The 27,543-nt window shown below is 40.8% G+C and overlaps 2 protein-coding genes and 1 pseudogene across 9 annotated transcripts in view; 2 read left to right on the top strand and 1 right to left on the bottom strand.

Moving 5' to 3' along the window:
• Nucleotides 1–65: 65 nt before the first annotated feature.
• rfk (riboflavin kinase) lies at nt 66–5,243 on the bottom strand. Of its 4 annotated transcripts, none has more exons than XM_082553820.1 (5): nt 5,112–5,243; nt 4,724–4,826; nt 3,628–3,779; nt 1,499–1,601; nt 66–1,334 (listed from the first exon to the last, which is right to left on the bottom strand). In XM_082553820.1, the coding sequence occupies exons 2-5, from the start codon at nt 4,803–4,805 to the stop codon at nt 1,159–1,161; spliced, it is 513 nt and encodes a 170-aa protein (XP_082409946.1). In that variant the 5' UTR covers nt 4,806–4,826; nt 5,112–5,243; the 3' UTR covers nt 66–1,158. The 4 variants fall into 4 exon arrangements, with proteins under 4 accessions (XP_082409946.1, XP_082409945.1, XP_082409943.1 ...); XM_082553819.1 differs by having other exon boundaries at nt 4,724–4,814; nt 5,112–5,242; XM_082553817.1 differs by having other exon boundaries at nt 4,724–4,886; nt 5,112–5,241.
• LOC309719536 (beta-1,3-galactosyl-O-glycosyl-glycoprotein beta-1,6-N-acetylglucosaminyltransferase-like) lies at nt 5,162–16,891 on the top strand (annotated as a pseudogene). Its single transcript has 2 exons — nt 5,162–5,313; nt 15,543–16,891. The product of its transcript is annotated as a beta-1,3-galactosyl-O-glycosyl-glycoprotein beta-1,6-N-acetylglucosaminyltransferase-like (transcript).
• The window catches only part of LOC309718499 (beta-1,3-galactosyl-O-glycosyl-glycoprotein beta-1,6-N-acetylglucosaminyltransferase-like), a 50,897-nt gene continuing 28,696 nt past the window's right edge, over nt 5,343–27,543 (top strand). The window contains exons 1-3 of one of the 4 annotated variants that reach the window (XM_082553812.1): nt 10,200–12,079; nt 19,590–19,745; nt 22,600–22,692. The gene's annotated coding sequence lies outside the window, so the exon portion shown is untranslated. Of the gene's footprint in view, nt 5,926–10,199; nt 12,080–19,589; nt 19,746–22,599; nt 22,693–23,199; nt 23,287–27,543 lie in introns of those variants that run through there. The other 3 variants (XM_082553814.1, XM_082553813.1, XM_082553815.1) reach the window with 3 other exon arrangements.

Genomic DNA, 27,543 nt, shown 5'->3' with positions numbered 1-27,543 from the left:
TGTCTCATGTAACACAAGAGTTTATAAGAGCTGAAATCACATCAGCAGGCTTCCATCATCAGAGCACACACACACACACACACACACACACACACACACCTAACACCAGCCAGGGATTTGACAACGGTTTCTGAATGTAAATATATTAAATGCTGACCGATGCAGATACTAAGAATAGTGTGCTAGTTTGATCTGTTCAAATTCTCATAAATTGGTGTTAAACACTTCCACTTGTACTAAAAAGATCTTTTAGCATCTCCACCTGCCAGTGTTTTTCTATCTGGAACAAAGCCATCGACACTGAAATGAAAAGGCTAAAGGGAGTAACAAATTCCCAACGTGCTTAAAGCCCTTTTCAGCCTTAGTGTTCATCTATAATTCACTGCTGATTAAAAGGACCGGTCACTGACAAGACAGTTAAGTGATACCTAAATCAAGATAAAATAAAAATAAAAATAAAGATTAATAAAAGCCTTTGCTTAAAACATTTTAGGTAAACATATCATTCAATAAATAACCATCTTAACCATTTTCTTCCTGCGTCAAAACAAAACTGAATTTCTGGCCAAGTGTATAAGTTTTAGGGCAGTGTCCTTTTACGTTCTCCTTTCCTGAAGAGGGACATGTAAGGAGAAAACAAGAAAACTGAAGACTTTCAAAAAGCCTCAGATTGCACAATGTGTGTTTTTGTTGCAGATAATAATGCCCAGACCTTCTCTTTAACCATCGCTGAAGCAGAAAAAAAGAAAAGTCATGTATTTCCAACCAAAATAAATAGTGATCAGACACTTAATAGTCTATTCGTACCTTTTACACACAATATTTTACAACTGCCTCTGCAGTGGTTGCAATTACCTTAATCCCAAGGTCTGTTTTTAGTGCCTTCTCTAGTAAACGATTCCAAAATATACAGCAGGACCGTTGAGAGGCAGACATAATCAGTCTGTGTGACAAAACCAGGCAGGAAGCTTAACAGCTCTTTACAAAGAGACACCAACAACAAAAGAAAAACAGAATAAAAAAAGAAAAGAAAAAAGGATTGCTTATGATTAGGTCCATGTGCATGCATTGTGACAGCGAGGCTGAGCATTTACATAAACCTTTGTCTAATTCTGGTCTGTGTGAGTGTATCCACAGCACTGCTGTCCTAGCCAGCTGTTAGTGACCGTTCATAATAGTCTGTGACGTGGACGGGCTGGGCGTGGTGGGCAGGACTGAAGAGGAGTTGGCCGTGCTGGTGAAGAAGTTGTCATCTTTCAGCTTGTGATGCTCTGGCAGCTCCAGCTTCATCTTGGCCTCCTCAATATCACTGTTGATTGCCGCAATGAGGGCTTCTGTCAGGACGGAGGCAAAGGTGAGAAAAGTGTTATGAGAGTCGCACAAAAAAAAAGGGATGATGGAAATGTATTCCTTAATACTGAGCAAAACTTTAAAAGGGCATTACTGGCATCACACTACATCACTTCTGTGTTGAGATGAGTGTAACTAAAAGGCATACCGAGTGAGTTAAAGCTTCTTTCTGGGCGGATGTAGCCCACAAGGACCACACTGAGAACTTCTCCATAAAAGTCTTCTTTGAATTTGTGTATCACATGAGTCTCCTATAACCAAAAATGCATAAAGTTAGATAAGAGCCATAATTGACTGAATTGCTTTTTTGTATTAGAAAAATGTTACAATGTTGCATTCGCGGCTATCCTGCATCTGGGGAAAAGAAGTGACTTGCAAAATAAAAAGCCAATCAATGCCAGCGTGTGGAGGACACGCCATATCCAGACTGCTTTGCTGGACAAAATGATTTGAAGAATTTGATGTTTTTAAATTAGTGCTGACAGAAATCAGTTTTTAGTCCAGATGTTGGGCTTTTTGGCATACATCAGGGTTCTCTCACAGTTTCCCAGCCACCCTTCCACTGAGCCCATTTCTGTTGAGGCTTCAGTGAACAGTTGATGCATCAACTAAAGGTCCAAACTCAAGGTTCTGCGTCAGGTGTTTGTAGATTTTTTTCCCCCCTATTTTAAATACGGTTCATCTGCTATTCTGTTTGTTCTCCACTTGTACAAAGATACAAAAATACTATTTTGTTTGTTAATCTGTTTTTGTTGGAATTATTTTATAGATTTTACAACAAAATGGGAACAAATATTAACAAAGTGTCAGAAGATACAATTTAAAACAGTCTTTGCTAAACTGTGTGTTGCGTTTACACATCACACTGGTTAATTTCTTCAGTTGTTTTTTTTAATGCTTTGATGACTCATAAGTCAGTTGTAAGTGGCTTAAACAAAAACATTCCTCTGAAAGTGGGGCCTGACAATGAGTGAAAAAGCAGGCAACGTTTGAAAGACCTGCAGAAAACTTAACATTTAGAAGATTATAAGAAAGTCAGAGTCCTTGAAAGCAAAAATACTGAGTGACAAATGATGGCAAAAGACTTTTGCACAGTACTGAAAACTCAATGTAAAACACATACAAACAGTAGTGGACAGTGTCAATGTGAAAATGACCTTTGGTGGAAAAAGTAAATACTGGTGAAGAAAAAAAAAAAAAAAAAAAAAAGGACAAATCAGTAATAAGAATGTCTACAAGCCATCTGCAATCCAGATGAAAAACAAACAAAAACAACAAAACACAGTTTAAACTAAAACTGTCAAAATGATTTTATGCACAACATTATTAGAAATATTAAAAACAGACACAGGCGGAAAAAAAGGCAAGTTCACAAAGAAACAAATGCATGGCACTTTCTAGACTCGAAACAACCTCACACTAAGTATAAAAATAGAGGGGATAACCCATATAATTGACCACAAAAAGCATTTTAACAGTCCAAGCCTTTAGGGCTTTCAGTCTGTAGTGCACATAAGCTATATCTGTCTCTCTGTAACAATAATCGGTCTGAATCTACACTTTTGAGAGGAGGTAACATTTCTACACATTGAAAGGGAAGGGAACCCACAAGACAGACAGCTGCATTAAAATGCCTAAACACTGGAGCTCTCGTGTCCATTTCTTAAGCTCCTGTTATCTTCAGAAATCCTTATTTTTAAATCTGCTTAGTTTTACCTGCATATGCTAGCCACATGGCCATTTTAACAAGTAGAATACAGTTCTCTTTTCTACAGGAGATTCTGTTTTTTTATTTAAACTTCTTCCCACTGTGAGAATGCAAAAAAGTATCCTTTTTTGATATACAATGGGCACGATTGAGACAGGGGAAATTCCCATCTGGTAAACTAGACAAAAATTAAATAAATGAATTGCTGAGGAGATTTATGAGAATCCACCCTGACTAACGCGTCTCAAATTGTTGACATGGTCATTAGCAAAAATAAGTATGTCGCTAGATGGAATAGACCAGTGTTCTTTAAAACCAGGCACATTGCGCGCGCGTATATATATTACACACACACACACACACACACAAATCTATATTCACCCACGGCTTAGTCAGATGACTTTTTAAAGAAGTTCACATATTCAGCTTAAATACATTTGTGTGAAATCTAATTTTCCTCCCAAAGCTGTAGAATCGATGGACACTTATAACTAGATCATAATTAGCTTAGCCCTTTACTATCAAAGACATCTTTTGTGGCCACAACACTATGGCATTTAAGTGCTTACCATGGATTTCTTGGTATTTTTGTAGTAAGGGTTCCAGCCGATGCTCATCACCATTTTGTAGACATCGCCATTACCCACACAAGCCCAGCCGTAGTAGATCCCTGTGCTGATATCTGCTGGAAGATTGTCCACCACGGAGTCTTGGAAGTTTGCTGTAGGTCAGAGGGAAACATCAGATGATGGGAATAAAAAGGATGCTGTGGAAGAAGTTAGTGATTTTCTCAAAATTACTTCAAACTAGAAGAAGACTTTTTATTTAACTGAAGCGTTCAACTGCTTTTTATGATAATGAAGGCCAGAAATGTTTGCAGAAAGCATTTGATTAATCTGTTAACTTCAGTGTATTCAAAACTGGTACTGTGAAACGAGACAAACTGCTTGAGAAACTTCTGTGGAGGACAAAAAAAATATACATGAAAGACATTTATTACAAACAAACTGCATCCAATATCCTATGCAAGTTTGATTTTAAGCCAAAAATCTTGCAAAATGCTCAAGGCCATATAAACTCATGTGTTTTGGTTTTGTCCGTGACTGCACGCTGCCCAGAGCTCCATTCTGATCTCTTAGAGTAAAGCCCACAGTTCATTCATTTGGCCATTTCTTACAGCAAAAAAAAAAAAAAAAATGCTGAACGCTGCCTGGTCAACAGGTGTTTAAAATGCAGTCCTTATTAGTTGTTTTCAAAGCTATTGGACTGATACTGGTTAAGTGTAAAGATCTTAAACCCTAAACTTATAGGTGGTGTAAAACAAAAACTGAGCTTATTTCGAAAAGTACACGTGAGGATAAATGAAGTAATTAAAAGCTGTGAATCATCGTGACATTGTGGTAAAAAAACTAAACGATATTTACGTAAAAGGTGCAGAGCAGTTCAGTCGTGTGTAAAGGGGCAGTACAAAGAACAGTTGGACTAACAGAGTAACTGATCACACGTGCTATAACGCACATGTATTATATAAAATCAGACCACTAATGTTAACTTTGTCTACGGTTGTTTCCAACTACTAATTCCAACTACGTTATTTGCGTAAATCGGTGTTTAGTTAAGCTTAATTAAAAGCCCTGCAAACAAATGGTAAAATAGTCAACTCACCTGTGGGAATACCGAGTTCTTTGCTTCCCCTTCCAAATCCTCGAACGACCTCTCCCCGACAGAAGTACGGCAGGCTCTTCATGACTAGAGTCTGGGACAGAAGCTGTGTCTCTTGAATGAGCGCTACAGAATGACCTCGAACGACACACGGAAGTCCGGCTAGCTAAACAGACAGGACTACACGGTTATCTAACGCACTCTTTTTGCCCAAATTTTGCCCCTGTAGAGTTCAAAGTTCACATTAGTCTTTAGCTATTATGCTGTCCTCCTCGAGTAGGTTAAGGTTGAACCGTGAAAGTTCACTTACTATGCTATCAGCGCTAATAACTGTTAGCCTTACTGGAAACGAATAATTCCTAAAGCGGTTTTCTCCAAAAGTGCTGCTTACACCAGATCTGACAGACAGAAGTCTCCGCTTCAGACAGATCCACTCTCCGTATGACTGAGAAAACGAAGTACAGATCCTCACAGGTAGCCGGTTATATTACGTGTGTTGCACCATCACATATCTGCGTCACCAACGCTTCGTCTGATGTCACTGACCGCGTGACCAAAGACGGACGAGTAGCCATGTGCTGCCTTCAGGTGCTGTAGGAAATATAGCGATTACAGATACTCTGGCAAAGGAGTTGAGGAGATGTACGGACAGCTCGATTAGTTTTTAATCAGGAGGGTTGACTTGGCAGTCTTTTCTTTTATACTAATGCCACTAGTCAAAACTACATGAATTTGAGTTTGCTGGTTTGGGATGGCAGGTAATGAGCAACCACATGTTTATACATAAAAGCTGTACTATGGTTTTCCATGTCCATTTTTTATACTCCTGTTAGTATTATGTTACAGATTCATATATTGGGGATGGACACAAGAGGAAAAACCCAAAGAACAACACTGGTCCGGCCGGGTTGACTCAAACAATGATTTTAATGGTCACACGAGTGGGAGATGGACACCGTACGCAGACAGCCTCAGATCTCGCCTCAAAAACCACATTTCCATAGTTTTATGAAATCAGGGTATTAGAACGCCCCTTCATGCGTAAGACAGGTGCAATACAATCAATGTTGACAGTTTATTTAACACAGAAAAGAACATTCGCTCCTTCCCGAGGACAGGCACTGACTCCCACCTGTCTCCTGGAGCCAACTGTCCCCCTGCGGAGACACAACATTGCAGCTACAAGGATTTCCAAAGTGATTAAGGTGATCAGTGTGTAATGCTCTGAATCAAGTATGTAATATTAAATGAATATTGTTTAATCAACTGCCACTACTTAAAACATAACAAAAGATATAACTGAATACAGAATCACAAAGAATAACATTATATCAGTGTTGTGTAAGCGCGTGCGGCCTTCTATGCTCGAAGCCTTTCCCCTCCATAGATCAGCCAGACATTCGCGCTGACTGTAGCTTTTAACCCTTATTAACTTGAGCACAACTCTATAATGAGCAACAAACTGCAATATGTGTGAGATGATCATGGTTACACCTGCAATGAAAGATCATATGATTATTCTGGTACCTGTAAATAGAAGATTAACCTAAGGTTATAACAATCACTGTAATGTAAAGGTTAATGTAAGGTCAAAAGCTTCAATAAATGTTTAATGCAAAGCTGATTATATGATTCTGATGAACTAATAATGCAGATACTAAAATAACAGAAAAACATCCCCTTTTTATCCCACAGGAGGTTGACCCCAGGTATTAACACTTATCCAAAAAAAACCCTCCCACCTGATTTGTGAATATTATACAAGTGACATATTTCTTTATTTACAGGCATATTTTTTTTAATGTTTCATTGGGAAAGATCAGCTCAAAGTGTTGAAAGTGTTGCCATATGTCCTGCTCCACCCTCACGTACGTCTCTGTCACTCCTGACTTCCTCCTGCAGTATCACAATTCTTCACTTGGCACCCTACCATATGCTTTCTGTCGATCGACAATGACACAGTTCCAGTTTCTTCTAACCTTCTCTGCACTTCTCCATCAACACTCTAAAAGCAAACATCACATCTGTAGAGCTCTCTGCATGAAGCCATACTGTCGCTCACTGATCATCACCTCTCGTCTTAGCCTAGCTTCAGGAACTCTTTCCCACAGCTTGATGGTATGGCTTATGAACTTTATTCCTCTGTAGTTATTACAGCACTGCAGATTATCTGAGTTCTTGAAAAATCTGTACCAGCAAGCATTTTCTCCACTCCTCAGGCATCTTCTGATAGTCTGGATAAAAAGTCTGCTACCTTCTCTCCAAGGTCATTATAGTTACTATATATATAACTAAAGTAAAACCCGAAATAGGTGTGGAAAAACATTTTATTTAACTGAACTAAAAATAAAAAGGGTTAGGTTAGTTCTTTTATATTTTAAACCAATTGTCTTTAAGGTCTGAGTTTTGTCACTGTCCTTTGCTGAATGAAACAGACCACAAGAGGGCAGCTCGAGGCCATTCCCTTACCAAACAGGGCCTGTGTAGACCTAACAGTTTTGTAATCTGAAATTTAAAATCTAGCAGTATGCTGTTGGGTAATTAATTTTGAAAAATCTGATTAAATATTTCAATATGAAATACATTTAAATTCCAAAATGCATGCAATGGATAGATCCTATAACCAATACAGACCTGTGTGTGTCTTTAAGCAAAACAAATGCAAAAAACGACAAATAAGGAAAGAGTAAAATTTTAGGAAGATGATATAAAAGAGAGTCCAGCACAGAGGGCAGCACGGTGGCACGGTGGTTAGCACTGTTGCCGCACAGCAAGAAGGTCCTGAGTTCAATTCCACCATCAGGCCGGGGTCTTTCTGTGTGGAGTTTGCGTGGGTTCCCTCCGGGTACTCCGGCTTCCTCCCACCGTCCAAAGACATGCGGGGGATAGGTTAATTGGATAATCCAAATTGCCACTATGTGTGAGTGAAAGTGGTTGTCTGTCTCTGTGTGTTGGCCCCTGCGACAGACTGGTGACCTGTCCAGGGTGTACCCCGCCTCCAGCACCCCCCGCGACCCTGAAAAGGATAAGCGAATGGATGGATGGATATAAAACATTTAAAACATCTTTACGCCTTTGAAATGGCGAGATGATGGTGGTGGTCTAATAGGAAATTTATTTATTTTTGTGATAAAACGTTAAAAGGACACCCCGCCTGCCCCCAACAGTTTTTAGAGCGGAGCCATGCCATGAAATAATTCCAAAGTAATCAATGAAATCCTAAAATGGATTCTGGCAAATGGGAAGACTGTGTAATTCTGCCATTAATGAGATGATGACAGACTGGAAACTTCTGTGGTAACCTACTAAGGTTTTTAGACATGTACAGTGAAGGGGAGAAAAAGGTCTACCATGTATGATTTTGATCAGTCTCTCCCATTGCGGTGGAGAATTTTTTCTTCAGTTAGATACCCAGGTCCTGTGGCTATTAGACCAAACGGGAACTTGAATTGAATTTGTGGGTTTGTGGCCAAATGACCAGTTAAACTTTGTGACAAACTTTGTGTGAGTATGAACATAATTCCTGGTTTTGTTTTTTGTTGTTTTTTCTTTTCTTTGTTTATTTCATGATGGCATTAAGGTGTCAAAGGGATCTGATTTCAGTGTTTGAGGTTTATCACATGTGATCACATCCCTATTACCATCTCCATTAACAGCTATAGTAGGGAGGAGTTTTCTCACACAGGACAAGCTCCCTGACTGGAGGTCATTGACCATTCCCATCTGGAAGGGTCATGAGCAGAGATTGGCAGTAACACGTTAATGTAATCCGATTACTTTTTTCAAGTAACGAGTAAAGTAAGGGATTACTATTGCAAAAATCTCTATGTTCAGTGGATAATATATCGAGTGCGGGAGAGAGAATGAGCGTGCAGTGTTTAAAGCGTGGGAAAAACTGAGCTTATTTTGAGTTTGATTCCGTAAAAAGTGACAAAAACATTAGTGTCCGTTGTGCGTGGGAAGAAAACTTCTTTTTACAGCGAAAAAAACCCCTAAACATCCAAGCAAGCACAGAGTGCGCAATGACGTAATGGGAAATTCACAGAGAAACTCGCGGATTCTTCAACTGACCGCTGCGACACACCTGCACCAGGGCAAACCTCCGCCTACCACACTCCTACTTTACAGGTGAAAATATATGGCGTTATTTTTGTGCCACTATTCTGAGCACACATAAAAAAAAATTGAGCGCACGTAAAAAAAGTTTGCAGGTGCAAGTGTTGCATTTTGAGGAGAAATTTATTTTGAGCGAAGAAAAGCTGAATTTGAGTGAACAAAATTCATTCCTGCGTGCAAAAAATGTATTTCAGTGTTTGCTATTATCCATACACACCAATGACTGTATAAAACATTGATACACACACACACAATAGCAGCCCCTCTCGCTCGCAATGTGTTGCTCGCGCTCTCAACATTTCTGCCCGTGCGCACTCACCTCTTTCTCTACATAGTTATATTTGTGCCACAAAACCAGCCAATCACAGACTTGGATGCAAAAAAATCTGATTGGCTATTCTGGTCTCCAATCAGCTCGAAATGACGAAATGCAATATCCCAGACTCCATTTCGTCCAAAACTCAAATGAGGCAGTGGCGGAGGAACACAGAGTGGCGGAGTTTGAAATATTACTCTTTCTGGGTCACAAAATAAACTTTTAAGATATTTTCATGCGAGAATGGTGTTGTGTAAACTTCTAATATCTGCTCGATTTATCAAGACATCACATATTTGCATAAGTGCTCTAACGTTTTGAATGTTGCATATAATTATATTTTTGCTTGATGCATAAAGTTAAAAGATTAAAATTAATAAAACAAGTTTTAAAAAGAGATGTTTCCATTTGATTACATTTTGTATGATGGATTATGCAGAAAAAGTAGAATTGGGCTGAAAGATCAATTGCTTTATCAACTATTCAGGTTGTAAATCGTGTTTTTAAAAAGTAACTAAGTAATTAATTACTTTTGAAAATAAGTAATCAATAAAGTAATGGGTTTACTTTTTTGGGGGAAGTAATCAGTAATTATTTATTGATTTTTTTTTTCAAGTAACTTGACCAACACTGGTCATGAGGAGAACAAATCAGGGAGTGCAAAGTCAAAAGCATGGCTCTTTACCTGCGTCATTATTCAACTAATCAGATAGATGCACATTCTCATATAAAACTTTGTGTAAAGCTAAGATAGATTACTCTCTTTTTGGGAAGTTGGCTGCAGCTAACTGCTTGCAGACTGTGGCTGTCTAAACAGAAGAGATCATGTAAATGCTCATTTTGGATCATCCAGTGCTTTAATATATCCACCAAAAGATGAAGTGTTTCGACAGGTGATTTCTAAAGGTGTATAAATGATCACGCTAACACAAGCAAGGAGCTTTATGACAGCACTCTCTGAGATGAAAGGACAACATATATATATATATATATATATATATATATATATATATATATATATATATATATATATATATATATATATATATTAGGGGTGCAACGATACACAAAATTCACGGTTCGGTTCGATACTTTGGTGTCACGGTTCGATATTTTTTCGATACAAAAAAAAATGTTCATGCCTTTTTAATTTGTCATTTATTAAAATTATAAATATATATTTTAACTCAAAAGTACAGTTTTAAAATTTAACCCTAACCCTTGTGCGTGTTTTTTATTTTGACAGCGAATGCGCACCTGCGGACAACTTATGTGCAGCCCTGGTTATTTAGCTCATCATATTGCAGCCACAGAAATTCTTTTGTCCATGGAACCATAAAGCTGCACTTTCTTTTTGCCTTATAGTCTGATTTGTCATAACTTTTCCGTTTTGCGGTAAGCTTTTCTTTGGCTGTCACTTCTTCACCCTGACCTGTCTTATTTGGCTCAGCAGAACTGAAATATAAATCCTGCTGCTTTTACACACGCACTCACATAAGCTCAGCGATTCTCTGCGCGATCAACCTCTCACATGTTTAAGCTTGCTGCGGGAGATTTCACTTGTCATGTTTGCGTAGTAAGCTAACGATTAATAAGACAATGTCAGAGGAATTGGTGCACAAATTATCATCACTCACCAATCAGTGCTGTCGCTCTCTATACACAGTTCACGCGATTGCAAAGTGAAAGCAAAAAACAAGCGCAAATTCAAACGCAATTTCAATATGTCACATATTGACAGTGGCTCACCGATGCCAATGACATAATTACCCAGCTACATTTCCGAAAGAATGCAAAAGCATTGACATATATTTTTCCTTCCTACGATAGGCCGACGGGCAGGGCAGAGATAGATTTTGGTAGCCCGACTGGAAAAATCTCTAGCCCCAGGACGTCGGGCTAGCGATTTTGCGAGCCCTGTATCTGATTGAGGAATCACTCATCTTTGGAAAAGAGAGTTTATTACAGAGAAATGTCTCTTTCCAAAATAAAAGCTATACTATCCGCTTCTTCTGGGCTATATTCTCAGCAGCATATTAAACATATCAGGTCCCCATAAGGAGAATCCTGTGCTAACGGCTGTCTAAATGACTCGGCTAAAGTTTGTAGCATGCATGCTTGTTGTTTTTGTCTTTGCACTAGGATGATGTCGGCGTAAATGTGCAGTCATATTCGTTGTGTTCCCACTAGTGCTTTCAGGTTAACCTCGTTAAAATGACCTTAACGCCACAACACGGCAAATCTCCGTTAACGAGCTACCCCTGATAGCCCTGTGCATGGAGCTAGACAGCCAACACGTTAACGAGCTAACTGCGCTAACACGCTAGCTCCCACCCATGTAATTGAGCATTGCGTGGCACATCCAACATACTGTTTTACTTTAGTCCATGAGCGCTTACCTTCAGGGTCATACGTCACATGAAAACCAAAATAATTCCAAACGCCAGATCTGAATGAGGGTGGGGGAGGTTCAATTTGCCATGTTGCAAGGAGAGCTTAACTTCTGTCACGCTAGCTTGTCCTGTGCTCTTCCTTCTGACTATGCTGTCTGTGTGGAGCGCTCAGTGGATCTGCGCTCGACAGTGCAGCCTAGGCGGAGTAATCGAACGCAGATTCACTGAGCGCTCCACACAGACAGCATCGTCAGAAGGAAAGTTGATAAAATAAATTACAAATGTTGTATTGTTCGATACATATGCGTACCGAACCGAAAGCACTGTATCGAACGGTTCAATATCGATACGAATATCGTTGCACCCCTAATATATATATATATATATAGACAGACAGCATCGTCAGAAGGAAGAGCGCAGGGCAAGCTAGCGAGACAGAAGTTAAGCTCTCCTTGCAACATGGACCTCCCCCACCCTCATTCAGATCTGGCGTTTGGAATTATTTTGGTTTTCATGTGACGTATGACCCTGAAGGTAAGCGAGTCATGCACTAAAGTAAAACAGTATGTTGGATGTGCCATGCAATGCTCAATTACATGGGTGGGAACTAGTGTGTTAGCGCAGTTAGCTCGTTAACGTGTTGGCCGTCTAGCCCCATGCACGGGGCGATCGGCGGTAGCTCGTTAACGGAGATTTGCCGTGTTGTGGCGTTAAGGTCATTTCAACGAGATTAACCTGAAAGCACTAGTGGGAACACAACGAATATGACTGCACATTTACGCCGACATCATCCTAGTGCAAAGACAAGTGGAAGCAGAAAAAAAACAAGCAAGCATGCTACTAACTTTAGCCGAGTCATTTAGACAGCTGTTAGCACATGATTCTCCTTATATGTTTAATATGCTGCTGAGAATATAGCCCAGAAGAAGCGGATAGTATAGCTTTTATTTCGGAAAGAGACATTTCTCTGTAATAAACTCTCTTTTCCAAAGATGAGTGATTCCTCAATCAGATACAGGGCTCGCAATATCACTAGCCCGACGTCCCGGGGCTAGATATATCTATATATATATCTAAATATATATATAGGTATGTATATGTATACACACACACACATATGCACCCCAATTTTTCCAATTATTTATTGAAATTCAAGTCATTCAAGTCCAATGAATAACTTGAAAAAAGGTCAGTGGTGACCTGCCCCCACTCTGTTTGCATAAAAGCAGTGGTTGAGCATACTGTGGTATCACACCTTTGTGATCACAATTTACAATAAAAAAATGGAAAAATTGGGGTGTTCTAAATATGTCATTTAATTTGATAATGTTATTATCTAAAGTACTACTTTTGAAGAGTATCAGCAAAAACATTTTACAAAGTGAATTAAATCCTTTTTATCTTTAGTTGCAGAACTTTGAGCATCTACTGCGAGCTATCTACGCACCTCAAAATATTTATTGTGTCCATGTGGACAAAAAAGCACCGGCCTCAGTCTTTGCTGCCATGAATGCCATTACTTCCTGTTTCCCAAATGTGTTCATGGTCAGCAAGACTGTGGATGTGGTCTACGCTGGATGGACACGTGTACAGGCTGATCTTAACTGCATGGCTGATCTCTATAACACCAGTACAACATGGAAATACTTCATCAACCTCTGTGGTCAGGATTTCCCTCTAAAAACTAACTTGGAAATTGTGCAAGCTTTGCGTTCACTGAAAGGAGGTAACAGTTTGGAGTCTGAAGAAATGCCTCAAGGAAAGAAGAGGGTGATGAATGTTTACCAAGTAGTTGATGGACAAATCCAGGTACTTCTTTGGATATTTCTTGTAATGTATGATGTAGCTATTATCCAGAGGTGTGGACTCGAGTCACATGACTTGGACTCGAGTCAGACTCGAGTCATTAATTTTATGACTTTAGACTTGACTTGAAAAAATGTTCTAAGACTTGTGACTTGACTTGGACTTTTACACCAATGACCTGGGACTTGAATTGGACTTGAACCGGTTTACTTGAAAAGACTTGATATTTTACCCCAAATATAAAATTTAACATGCATATTATATAGAGATTGAAAATGTGACGTCATTCACGGGTAGAACCGCAAAGGATTCTGGGAACTCGTGGCAAGAGGTACTAGCGCACGCAGGCTTTCAATTGAAATCAGTTACACAGCGATAAAAAGAAACACAAAAATGTCAAGAAGCCGTTGTATTATTAACTGCAATAGCCGGTCGCATGACAGCCACGGGAAGCCGACGGGTAAAGAGATCAGTTGTTATCGGATTACGTCGTTGAAGAGAAATTGTTCGAGCCATGTTTCCGAAGTAACAAAGAGGCGACTGGATTGCAGCCATTCAAAGATCAAATATAACGTCCCAGAACACTCCAGCTCACAGGTTAGTCTGCTCCAAGCATTTCCACAAAGGTCAGTCTGCTGTTGTAGTTAATGCGTCATTTTCATAACATAATTGGTGATATAGGTTACAAGCAAGTCTGGCGCTGAACAGAAATTGTCGCGCTATGCTCCTTTGTTTATTGTGCATAAATAGTGAATTGTCCTGACACAATATTGTGTTTCGCTTCTGTTATTATGGTACATTGACAAAAACATATACTTTTATTCACAGGGTAAAACAGTTGTTTTGTATCACTAATTGCCCAGTGCGATTACAGCATACAATATTATTGTCACTGCTACATTTCTGTGATGCTACCAGAAATTATTTCCACTACTAATTAATTACCATTGAGCTCAAAGGTCCTATTAATAAACGGTTAACGAATGTGTATTTATGACGACGATTTGTGAGACTGGTAAACTTATGATACGTACGATGGTCTTTACTTTCTACACGGTGCATTTCAAGGTCCTGTACCCATCCGTCGGTAAACTGTACCTGGGCTTGTTGCAGTGACCTGAAGTTACTAAACTTCACGAGTGTATGCACTCACTCCAAGAAGCGTATAATTATAAATATGCATATAAATATGCTACGATGAGATAGCTGACTTCATCTAACTAGCAAATGTTTTCCAGGCTACGTTGGTGATGCAGTTTTTTTTAATGTGTATGATATTTTTGTCATGCGATTTAAAAGCCGGTCCTACAAGCGCATCCAAGAACAACATGCAGCTTATCTCAGAACTGTTGGTGAAAACTATTCTTGGAGCTAGGTTTAATTGAGCTGCATTTTATAGAGGTGCAATTTCACAATTTGTGTATATTTTCTAAGTTCACTATTTTGTCATGTGTTGAGAAAAACACAGATTTAAAAATTACATGGTCTAATATTTACATTTAGCATATAACTGCAACATGCTTTTTTCGGGTTTTTTTTAAAGACTCGAAAGGACTTGAAATTCAAAATTTCAGACTTGTGACTTTACTTGGACTTTTACACCAGTGACTTGAGACTCGACTCTGACTTGCCTGACATTACTTGAGACTTGACTTGAGACTTGAGGATAAAGACTTGAGACTTACTTGAGACTTGCAAAACAATGACTTGGTCCCACCTCTGCTATTATCAATAGAATATGCACTCACTCAAAGATAATTATAAATATGAGCGTGGTGAAGTTGGGCAGCACGCTAACGTATTTTGTCCCTCTGTGTGCTCATAAGGGTCTGACACTTTCACTGGTTTGATTTTTTTCCTCGTATCTTTTCTTTGACTTTTCATTAAGTCTGTCTTTGTACGGACCGGCATTGTTCTCCTTCGTTTTGTACATACCTTTTTGGGGGGCAAAGAAAAAGCAAGAATTTATTGGAACCGAAGAATGAACGTTTTGCGGTGCTGCAAATGCTTGCATTTGATGCAGGTACTTGGATTGTTTTGCCACGAGTTACCGGCATGCAATGCGCGAAAGTCACGTAGTCTGTCAATCTCTATAGTCTTTGCATTTGTAAAAACCTTCAATTCAGATTGACTTACCATCATATTGTGTGTGAATGTGTGCGTGAATGGGTGGATGACTGGATATGTAAAGCGCTTTGGGGTCCTTAGGGACTAGTAAAGCGCTATATAAATACAGGCCATTTACCATATTAACTTTTCAATTGTCCCAGCCAACAGGAAAAACAAAGGATCCAGCTCCCTTTAATCTGCCCATACTATCAGGAAATGCCTACATTGTGGTCAACCGAGGTTACATTCGCAGTGTGTTGGAAGACGAGCGAATACAGGCCCTCATTGAATGGGCCAAAGACACCTACAGTCCTGATGAGTTTCTGTGGGCAACAATACAACGAATGCCTGGTGTTCCTGGCTCATCGTGGCCCAACAGTAAATTCGATATTACTGACATGAATGCAATTGTACAGCTCGTGAAGTCGCAGTGGCACGAGGGGTCAGAGCGTTCCTTGCAAGCAGTATACCCAGAATGTAAAGGCCATCATGTCAGATCAATATGTGTGTATGGTGCTGGAGACCTGCAGTGGTTGATTGAACAGCATCACCTTTTTTTGCCAATAAGTTTGATGCAGACAGAGATCCCATTGCTGTCTACTGCTTGGAGAAATATCTGAGACACAAGGCACTGACTGAGTTAGTTTAGGTGAAGTGTTTATTATCTATTATAAATTAATATTAAAAAACTATAAACCCAACCTAACTATAAACATATTCTTTCAATGTTCATTTTAAATTAGCATGCCATTATGTATATTTATATATACTGTAAGCAGACTATCATTGCCATTTTACCATGGCATCTGAGAGGTTCATAACCGAAATCCCAAAAAACTAATTTAAGCATTCCACCTGAGAAAATATTTTAATCCATTTAGTTTATTAGTGCTATTCAAAATTATTTTGGTTTTGGCTGTGATTATAGTTAAGGAAAAAACACAAGGAAAACTTGCAAGAAAGTTGATTGCAGTCTATGTAGAAAAAAAGGCTGGGTGAATTATTTAATTTCCAGAAAAACTACAGCCCTAAACATAAGTCAAACTCACCTCAGTACATGTGACCAAAAATACTCTGAACTATGTGCCTCTGTAGCTTGCATAGGTACAAACAGAAAATATGTACAGTATCAAGATATTCTGTTCAATTACATTCAGTTTTATTTACATAGCATTACCGCAAAAGTTGCAATATTAGAAAGACAACCCCCTATGAGCAAGCACTGGCAACACCAGGAAGGAAAAACTCCTTTTTAACAGGAAGAAATAGAAACAGGCTTAGGGAGGCCTAGCCATCTTCTGTGTTCTGTTAGCACATTCTTTTGTTTGTGTGTGTGCGCATGTGTGTCACAGTAATTTCAAAGTAAAGTCATGAAACATTTTAGAATTCATTTTAAAATCTTTGTACTGACTAGAGATGGCACGATACCACTTTTTTATGTCCGATACCGATATTATAAATTTGGATATCGGTCGATACCGATATGAATCCGATATAGTGTGTTTTTTAATCATTAAAACTGTTTTTTAATATCTTGCTGCATTTTGTATAAGTTCAAACTCAAGTTTATAAAAAACACACTAAAGCTATTCTGTTATACCTGTATGCAAAAAATACACTGCACCCAAAATATTTCATAGTTCAGCAAAACTGATCAATCTAATAAACTTAAACCATCCTCCCTATTCTGGTATTTTAAAGAGTAAGCAACCTAACTAATAGCGTTGCAAACTCCCAGCTAAAAAAAAATTAAAAAAAAGGGAACCACCCCCCACCTCATGATGCTTAATCGACGTAATCAACTTTAATTTGATGCAGGGTGAAAAAAAATGCACAGAAATGAATTATTTTTCAAGAATAATTAAATAGATTCAACATCTTTCTTCAACAAAATTGCAGACTGCACAGATGGTACCTTCCCAAAGGAAAAAGTACTGTAGCGGGTCAGGGCTGTTCGGGGTTCTGTTTTTACAGTTATGTTTTGTTTATGTTACCATAGTGACGGGTGACGCCCTCTCGCTGCGACGGTGTGTCCTTCCGGGGTCAGAGGGCGCCCTGCGTGTTGTTGTTGTTGTTGCTGTGCTGTGCTGTGCTGTTGCCGCGCTGAGCAGTTAGCTAGTGGCAGTGTTCTCCTGGCAGATGTAAATAAATGGCTGTGCTCCCTGGCTAAGAGGGCGGGGGAGCAAGACCGAACGGAATTCTGTCTCCTCCTTTTATGAGCTCGCCACAGTACTATAGCTTACTAGGGTATATTAGACTTAATAGTTACTACACTCAACAAAAATATAAACGCAACACCTTTGTTACTGCTCCCATTCCCCATGGGATGGACGTAGAGACCTAAAATTCATTCCAGATACACAATATAACCATCCCTCCCAAACAGTGGTCACAAATCAGTCCAAATGTGTGGTAGTGGGCACATCTGCCATATTGAGATAATCCATCCCACCTCACAGGTGTGCCACATCAGGATGCTGATCTGACATCATGAGTAGTGCACAGGTGTACCTCAGACTGCCCACAACAAAAGGCCACCCTGGAATGTGCAGTTTTTTGCGCTATTGGGGGTCTGGGGACCCAGAACCGGTCAGTATCTGGTGTGACCACCATTTGCCTCATGCAGTGCAACACATCGTCGCATGGAGTCTATCAGATTGTCAATTGTGGCCTGTGGAATGTTGGTCCACTCCACTTCAATGGCTGTGCGAGGTTGTTGGATATTCGTGGGAACTGGTACACGCTGTCGTATACGCCGGTCAAGCACATCCCGAACATGCTCAATGGGTGACATGTCCGGTGAATATGCTGGCCATGCAAGAACTGGGACATTCTCAGCTGCCATCTGCCCTGAACAATGTGAACCATGATTCATCCGTGAAGCGCACACCTCTCCAACGTGCCAGACGCCATCGAATGTGAGCATTTGCCCACACAAGTCTGTTACGGCGACGAGCTGGAGTCAGGTCAAGACCCCGATGAGGACGACGGGCATGCAGTTGAGCGTCCCTCAGACGGTTTCTGACAGTTTGTGCAGAAATTGTTTGGTTGTGCAAACCAATTGTTCCAGCAGCTGTCTGGGTGGCTGGTCTCAGACGATCTTGGAGGTGAACCTGCTGGATGTGGAGGTCCTGGGCTGGTGTGGTTACACGAGGTCTGCGGTTGTGAGGCCGGTTGGATGTGCTGCCATATTCTCTGAAACGCCTGTGGAGACGGCTTATGGTTGAGAAATGAACATTCAATGCATGGGCGACAGATCTGGTTGACATTCCTGCTGTCAGCATGCCAATTGCACGCTCCCTCATTGCTTGTGGCATCTGTGGCATTTTGCTGTGAGACAAAACTGCACATTCCAGGGTGGCCTTTTGTTGTGGGCAGTCTGAGGTACACCTGTGCACTACTCATGATGTCAGATCAGCATCCTGATGTGGCACACCTGTGAGGTGGGATGGATTATCTCAATATGGCAGATGTGCCCACTACCACACATTTGGACTGATTTGTGACCACTGTTTGGGAGGGATGGTTATATTGTGTATCTGGAATGAATTTTAGGTCTCTACGTCCATCCCATGGGGAATGGGAGCAAAAACAAAAGTGTTGCATTTATATTTTTGTTCAGTGTATATACAGTAATGGACTTCTATACATTTTACATCAGATTAAAACTTTGGGTGTAAGATTCGGATAATTATTTATTAAAAGCTAGACATTTTAAATGAGAATAAGAAAGAAAAGTATGTCTTTGTGCCCCCTTTTCCCTGTTCATGCCCTATCGGCCCCTCTGGCTAAACTTTGCTAGATCTGCCCCTGCACAGTTACCAGCCGTCAGCTACGTAGAAAAGGATCCTGGTGTAGAAAGTAATATTTACGGAAGCGTAGAGTTGCAACCCAGGCAAAAGAAAAATAGAAGTATATCACGTTATAACGTGAAAAGTTTATTGTTCTAACAAGATACATTTCATGTTTGTACAAAATAATATTTATATTGTACGAACGTGATAATTTTATTGTACGAACGTGATAATTATGTATATTGTAATAACGTGATATTATGTTGTACAATCATATGACCCCCTATGAGCAAGCACTTTGGCGACAGTGGGAAGGAAAAACTCCCTTTTAACAGGAAGAAACCTCCGGCAGAACCAGGCTCGGGGAGGGGCGGCCATCTGCTGCGACCGGTTGGGGTGAGAGAAGGAAGACAGGATAAAGACATGCTGTGGAAGAGAGACAGAGGTTAAAAATGACTCCAAGGTTCCTCACAGCGTTACTGGAGGCCAAGGTAATGCCATCCAGAGTAAGAATCTGGTTAGATACCATATTTCTAAGATTTTCAGGGCCGAGTACAATAACCTCAGTTTTATCTGAATTAAGAAGCAGAAAGTTAGCGGCCATCCAGGTCTTTATGTCTTTAAGACATTCCTGCAGTTTAACTAATTGGTGTGTGTTATCTGGCTTCATGGACAGATAGAGCTGGGTGTCATCAGCATAGCAGTGAAAATGTATGCTATGTCTTCTAATGACACTGCCTAAGGGAAGCATGTATAATGTAAACAGAATTGGTCCTAGCACTGAACCCTGTGGAACTCCATAATTAACCTCAGTGTGTGAAGAGGACTCTCCATTTACATGCACAAATTGGAGTCTATTAGATAGATATGATACAAACCACTGCAGTGCAGTACCTGTAATACCTACACCATGTTCTAATCGCTCTAATAGGATATTATGGTGAACAGTATCGAACGCTGCACTGAGGTCTAGCAGGACAAGCACAGAGATGAGTCCACTGTCAGAGGCCATAAGAAGATCATTTGTAACCTTCACTAAAGCTGTTTCTGTGCTGTGATGAGCTCTGAAACCTGACTGAAACTCTTCAAATAAGCCATTCCTCTGCAGATGATCTGTTAGCTGTTTGACAACTACTCTTTCAAGGATTTTTGATATGAAAGGAAGGTTGGAGATTGGCCTATAATTAGCTAAGACTGCTGGGTCTAGAGATGGCTTTTTGAGTAAAGGTTTAACTACAGCCAGCTTGAAGGCCTGTGGTACATAGTCGATTATTAGAGATAGGTTGATCATATTTAAGATCGAAGAATTAATTAATGGCAGGACTTCTTTGAGCAGTTTTGTAGGAATGGGGTAAAAGACACGTTGATGGTTTGGAGGAAGTAATTAGTGAAGTTAACTCAGAAAGATCAATTGGAGAAAAAGAGTCTAACTTAACATCAATGGTACTAAGAGTAGCTGTAGATAATATTACATCTGTGGGATGATTATTGGTAATTTTTTCTCTAATGATAAAAATTTTATTTGTGAAGAAGTTCATGAAGTCGTTACTAGTTAACGTTAAAGGGATTGTTGGCTCAAAAGAGCTCTGACTTTTTGTCAGCCTGGCTACAGTGCTGAAGAAAAACTTGGGGTTGTTCTTATTTTCTTCAATCAGTGATGAATAGTAAGATGTTCTGGCTTTGCGGAGGGCTTTCTTATAAAGCAGCAAACTATTTCTCCAGGCTAAATGATAATCCTCTAAATTTGTGACACGCCATTTCCTCTCCAGATTACGAGTCATCTGCTTTAGGGTACGTGTTTGAGAATTATACCACGGAGTCAGGTACTTCTGATTAGAGACCTTAGTTTTCACAGGAGCTACAGTATCCAGAGTCGTACGTAGTGAGGAGGTGAAATTATTAACAAGATAATTGACCTCTGTTGGGGTAGCGTTCAGATAGCTGCTCTGCTCTGTGTTGGTACAGGGCATTGAAGATGTTAACATTGGGTGGATTATATTCTTAAACTTAGTTACAGCGCTTTCAGAAAGACATCTACTTTGATAAAGTCTACTCTCCACCGCTGTGTAATCAATTATTGTAAATGTAAATGTTATCAGGAAATGATCAGACAGGAGAGGGTTTTCAGGAAACACTGTTAAATGTTCAGTTTCTATGCCATATGATAAAACAAGATCTAGAGTGTGATTGAAGTGGTGGGTGGGTTCTTTTACATTTTGAGAGAAACCAATTGAGTCTAATAACAGATTAAATGCCATGTTGAGGCTGTCATTTTTAGCATCTACATGGATGTTAAAATCACCCACAATAATTATTTTATCTGAGCTCAGAACTAAATTAGATATAAAGTCTGAGAAATCAGACAGAAACTCTGTGTAAGGCCCAGGTGGACGATAGATGATAACAAGTAAGACTGGTTTCTGAGTTTCACAGCTGGGGCGGACAATGTTAAGCATCATGCTTTCAAATACACTATAGATATTAAAATGAGTTATAATATGGTAATATATATAGTAGTAATATATTGCTATATAATAATATAATAATATATTATAACACTAACTGTTCCAACATTCATCCTCCCCTGTCTCTTCCAGCTCTTCAGTGTCTCTCCCAAGCACGTTATTTATTAAATCACCAAACATTAGCTACAGTTATTTTCGGTTTGTATTGACAGCTTTTACTTGTCTCATTTCTTAAGTACTTTCCCTCTGACAATATTCATATGTGAACAGCCACAAGTTTAGTTGTTTTAAAATTCAAACCAATCATTTTAGAGGTCTGGGAGTTTTGTCACCATTCTTTGCTGAATGAAACAAACCACAAGAGGGTGACTCAGGACCTATCCTTTAACAAACCAGGGCCCTTGTAGAACAGTTTTATAATCTGCAATTTAAAATGTAAACAGTATGATGTCTGGTATTTATTACAAAGTAATATTTTTTCTTAAAATTTAGATTCAACATTTTAATATGAAAATACATTCAAATTGCAAAATACACTCAATGTATAGATCACAGAAAAACATATATTAAGGATCTACAATTTCACAACCCTCCCCCCAGCAATAGCAATGAAAATATTAGTAGTACTCTGTAAACTTTGCTGACATAAAGTGGAAAACTTGGTAACATAACATAATGTTTGGTCGTTGTTAACTGATTTTGTATGCACTGATACGAAAAACCAGTTCAGCCAGTTTTACATTGTTAAGAGATTCCCCTTATCTACTGTATAGCGCTGCTTTACATGTACATTACATAAATTCAAATGAATACTATTTTTATTAACAGGAAGATAACATGCTCTTTGATGGACTCATCTACCTCCTTCTCTATATAACAGATAAGCTCCCGCCCTGTTGTGACTCCAAGTTGTGACTCCAAGCAGTTAAAAATGGAGTGGATGGATTGATGGATGGATGGATCAAAAATAAAGGTATAAAAAATTTAAGTTTATAATAGAAACAGGTTAGAGTCATACAATCCTTTTGTCCTGTTTTCAGATGTATTTACTGTGCGATGACAGTGGCATTTCTTTATGGTGGTGAGAGGAACCCTCTGGCGCTAAAGCGTATCTTTTCAGAATAAAAGCATGTCATTTCAATTAATAGTTGTATACTTATTCCTGCATGCTAGATAAGTTTCACTCTTGGAGTCAAGTCTGCATGGCAATAATACAATAATGGGCAGTTGCCCATTCTATAGAAAAAATATTTCTGTTTGCTATAAGCAAACACCTAACACTAACCCTTGCTATAAGACCTCCTCAGTATGTGGTTATTTAACACACTTTTTTGATGGCTACAGAACCTGAAGTGTGGAAAAGGTTTGTCTGTTTAAAACATTTTTACTCTGAAAAAGGCTGACAGGAAGTCTTCAGTTGGCAGGTGTCTCACCTGTAGGCTCCTTTTAGACCTGAAGAACAAAAAGGTGCCAGGCACGCTTGACACATGGGAAAACTTAGAAGGAGTGCTAGAACAAACTATAAATATAACATAAAAAGGATTGTCTGTGACAAGAAAAATCCCAGGTAGGAAGTATTCCCCATTTTCCTTTTCCTTTTGTATGTTGCCTAAAACTATTGAATTTAAAGTTTAATGTTAGTTGTTGTTCTAAATCCAAGATTTTTCAGTATTGCTCCAGATTAAATTAAATACACTTTTATCAAACTTTTAAAATGGAAATGTTGAATATCAGCTCACAGATTTAGTTTTGAAAATAAACTAAAAGAAGAATTTACATTTAAGTCAAGTCAAGGACATTTTAAACAACTTTAAACAGCCTTAGTTAAACGAAGTGCTGTACAGGATGTACAAAAATAAACTATACATAACATTAACTAAATCTTCTGCTTTGCAAACCTACGGTAAGTGCTCTGACAGGAGTCCAGAGTTTTTGATACTCTTTAAAACAAGTAAAAACATTTTCTAATGTAATCACACCATTTCTTTCCTGTCAAGAGGAGAGCTGCTGCTGATGGCTGATTAGTTCAGATTTAGCCAGTTTACGTCTAATTATGATTGTATATCTCTAAGAAAGTTCACCAGTGCCTGAATAGAAGCATAGGTGTTGATTTGCATAGGTAAATATATCAGTAGTCATCTGCACAGCAATGAAAGCAGATATTATGCCTTTCAGAAACTGACCCCGAGGGAAGCATATAAAAAGATAAGATAAGATAAGATAACCTTTATTAGTCCCACACGTGGGAAAGAAGCGAATGGGGGAAAAGCTTAGTTTTACAGGCCTATACTAGAAGAAGAAAGAAGAGAAAAGAAAGAAGAAATGATGAACACTTTTATCTACAAATAGTAGAAAATATTTAAAAAACCAAAATGTTTATCTGAAATAGAATACGTGGCATATCTTTTTCCTCTGAGTCATTTCTGGTTGCAGAAATGTTAGTAAAATAGTGAATAGAATGTAGTTGCAGAACAAAGTTTAGCATTTTTGCTATTTTGTGTTACGAAATTCAAAAAGGATATGTTAGGTGAAAATAAAACATACAGTTCTATTTATTTAGTATTTTAGTATTTATTTATTTATTGTCATTGTCAAGAACAATGAAATTGCGTTTGGGGCTTCCATACAACCCAAAAAAAAGAAGAAGAAAATAATAAATACCCCTTAAAACCCAAGTGTACATATTTAACCCAGTGTGACTCCAATGCAATAAGACAATCCTTAGCAATAATGTTCGTAGAAATTCAGACAAAGACCTGAGAAACATGACAAAATACAACAATGCAACCCATTCAATATTATTGTACTGTGAGATATGATGTCAGATATGATAGTTATCTATTTAAGAAAGAGGGGGGGGGGGGGGGGGCAGGAGGGGGAAGAGAATAAAGATATGATGCACCATAAAGATATGATGCACCATAAAGATATGATGCTCGTAAAAGGGAAAGAAAGCTGCTCACTGACTTTTCTGTAGGAAAAACATCTTAGAGCTCATATTAGAGCTCAACCACCAAGTGTGGTTCAATTTCTTACTCTTAAAACCCCCAAATTACTATCCAAAATATACAGAATGCTTTCTAAAACAGATGAATCAATATCACTTCCTATTGCAAAATGGGAAGCGGATTTATCAGTTAACTTAGACCTAAACTTCTGGTCTCAGATTTGCTTAAAAACCTTTCATCTAATTAGAAATCCCAGTCTTCAATTAATTCAATACAAAATATTACATAGAGTGCACTATACAGGTCATCGGATGTTCAAGATGGGCTTTACGTCTACCAACAACTGCTCACACTGCCAAACCAATTTACCGGACAATTATATCTACGCTCTTTGGTTCTGTCCACCAGTTCAGAAGTTTTGGCGCGAAATATGTGAAGACTTATCAAAGTGTCTGAAATGTAACATTCCAACTTCCCCCTTAGTGTGTTTGTTGGGCAGCTTAGATAATGTCACTTCAGAAAAGAATATCGCCCATATGGTTTTCACTGCCCTATGCATAGCCAAGAAAACAGTCCTCATGAACTGGAAACATAAAAATAATCTTAATTCTAACCAATATAGAAATTATCTATTAGATTACATTAGTCTTGATACAGCCTCTGCCACCACATCAGATCAATTGCTCTGGGCTCCTTTGATCAGCTCCATCACCTAGTGGGGGTGGAGGGGTCTTAGTTTGGTCCCGCCTTCACTGTTGTGATTGGTGTGGGGGTAGGGACAGGCCTAGGGCGTGGGGGGGGTTCCCCGGAGGCATCTTCCTTGGGGGGCTCAACCCGGGGTAGCGGTCATGTCCGGTTAGGGGCTCTGTTGGCTCTCAGGTGACTGTTTCCTCATGGCTGCGTGCAGCGGGGCTAGGGGAGGGTCTGTGCTGACGGACGTGGGTTACTGACCTGGTAGCCTGGCTGCCCCTGGGTGGGTCCGGGATGGGCTTGAGGTTCTGGGGGCGCTCCGTCTCTGGGCTGGGGCCCTGGCCGGGCCTCGGGGGCTTGGGTCCTGGTTGGTGTGTTGCCGGGGTTGTGGGCGGGTGGGTGCATGGGGGCCCAGCCCTGGCGCAGGGTGCCGCCGGTGCGTCGAGCCACCTGGGGGGCTCTTCAACTGGTGGGGGAGATTGTCACATCTTGCAGGAGCTTTCCTCTTCTCAGGAACTCTCTCTGCAGGAAGGGGAGATACAGGAGAGGTGGAGGAAGATCTCAGCCTGGGTGTCTATTGTCCTATGTAGTGTGGAAGATGAGTGGATGGTGGGGTGGGTGCAGTTTTCTCTGTGGTGGGGTTGGGTGGACTGTCCCGGGTTCTGTGGGGCCGGGAGGCGCTGCTGCACTGGGCCCTGGTCTGGATGGGCCTGGGCCCCCTTTCCCTGGCGGGTCGCGGAGTATGGGGGTGCCTACTGGGGTCAGCGGGGGAGCTGGCCCCAGGGAGGGGTCACTTGCCCCTCCCTTCCTTCCCTCCCCATCTCCAGCTGCCTCCCTCTTCCCGCTCCACCACAACCACCCACACATGCAGGGCCTTGGAGTAGGGGTGTGTCACCAGGGTGCAGAGGAGGCTACCCCCCCCCCCCCCCCCCCCCCCTCTGTCCCCTTCTGGCTGCCTCTACCTCAATTTTATCCCACAACTTAGACATTCACATTACTCACTCTCATTACACATACATACATGATCTTGGGGGTGGGCACGCTACACGGACTCCAAAAGACCATCAGGGTGTACACCTCACCCCTGGCGTTGTTGCCCACCCCTCAATTTTAAATACACGTAGACATTGAGGGCTAGCAGGAGGGACTATGCGCTTACCTGCTGCTCTCTGGCAGGTAGCTCCATGCCCTCCTGGGTTTTAAATGCACCTTAGAACACACATGCATCAACACTACAATGAGCGGGTGGAGGGAGGTTTGGAGTCTTCTCCCACCCCCATTCTCTGCGGCCTGCTGGAGCGGGGAGGCTAGGAGGAGGAGTTGGCCGTCCGACTGCGGTCTGGAGTGTGGGGCCTCCCTGCTGCTGCGGAGTCGGGGCGGTCTGCCTCTCCCCACCGCAGGGAAAAGGGTAACACCACCTGGGTCTGGGTGCAGTTCCCCCCTCCAGGGGCAAGGGTACCTAGACCCGGTTCGTAGAGTACGCTTGGGGAGTGTGATCGTGTGTACAGCGTCTCTTCATGTCTGTCTCCACGTTGGTTGAGTGTGGAGTAAGTGCATATGAGAGCATGAGGGTGGGAATGGATGTTTGTGTCTGTGTGTGCCTGTCTGTGTCTATATGTCAGGTTGGGTGTCAGGCGCCACCTCTCCGGGGACATCTCAGGCCCTCCAAGGTTTGGAGGTCTATCTCCACCCACCACCACTTCCCCTGCCAGTGGCGGACTCCCTCAGACATCGGTGCGTTGGTGGTTCTTTGTGTCTGGGGATGGGCATCCAGGTACACACCGGCTCACTCCTTGGTGGCCGCTTATCGGGGCCTGGAGCCTGGGGCTCGCTCGGGCCACTTCGGAGGTGGGGTGCCCCCGGCCTCTCGGCCTGGGGCTCGGTCACTCAGGCGCTGCTGGCTGCCGGCGGAGCTCACGGGCGCGTCACTGCAACCCCCCCTGGCTTCTGCTCCGCGGCTGCTGAGTGAACCCTCATCTGGGACTCTCCTCAGCTCTTTCTGGGACAGTGGTGCGGCTGCCCCTCAGAGAGTGATAGAGAGATAATCCCATACAGCTTATGACAAAATTTGATCCGAAGTGATTGATGGCCCTAATCACGACCTTTTGACCCCCCGCCCCTCCCCTCCGTGGGAAACCCCCGCGTGACGAATCGTATCCGGAGAAAGGGGGGTGGGAAACCCCCCG

Source organism: Aulonocara stuartgranti, assembly GCF_965226115.1.
Source record: "Aulonocara stuartgranti genome assembly, chromosome: 12".
NCBI lineage: Eukaryota > Metazoa > Chordata > Actinopteri > Cichliformes > Cichlidae > Aulonocara > Aulonocara stuartgranti.
The sequence above is the reverse complement of the archived record's forward strand: the minus strand, read 5'-3'. Positions and strand labels throughout refer to the sequence as shown.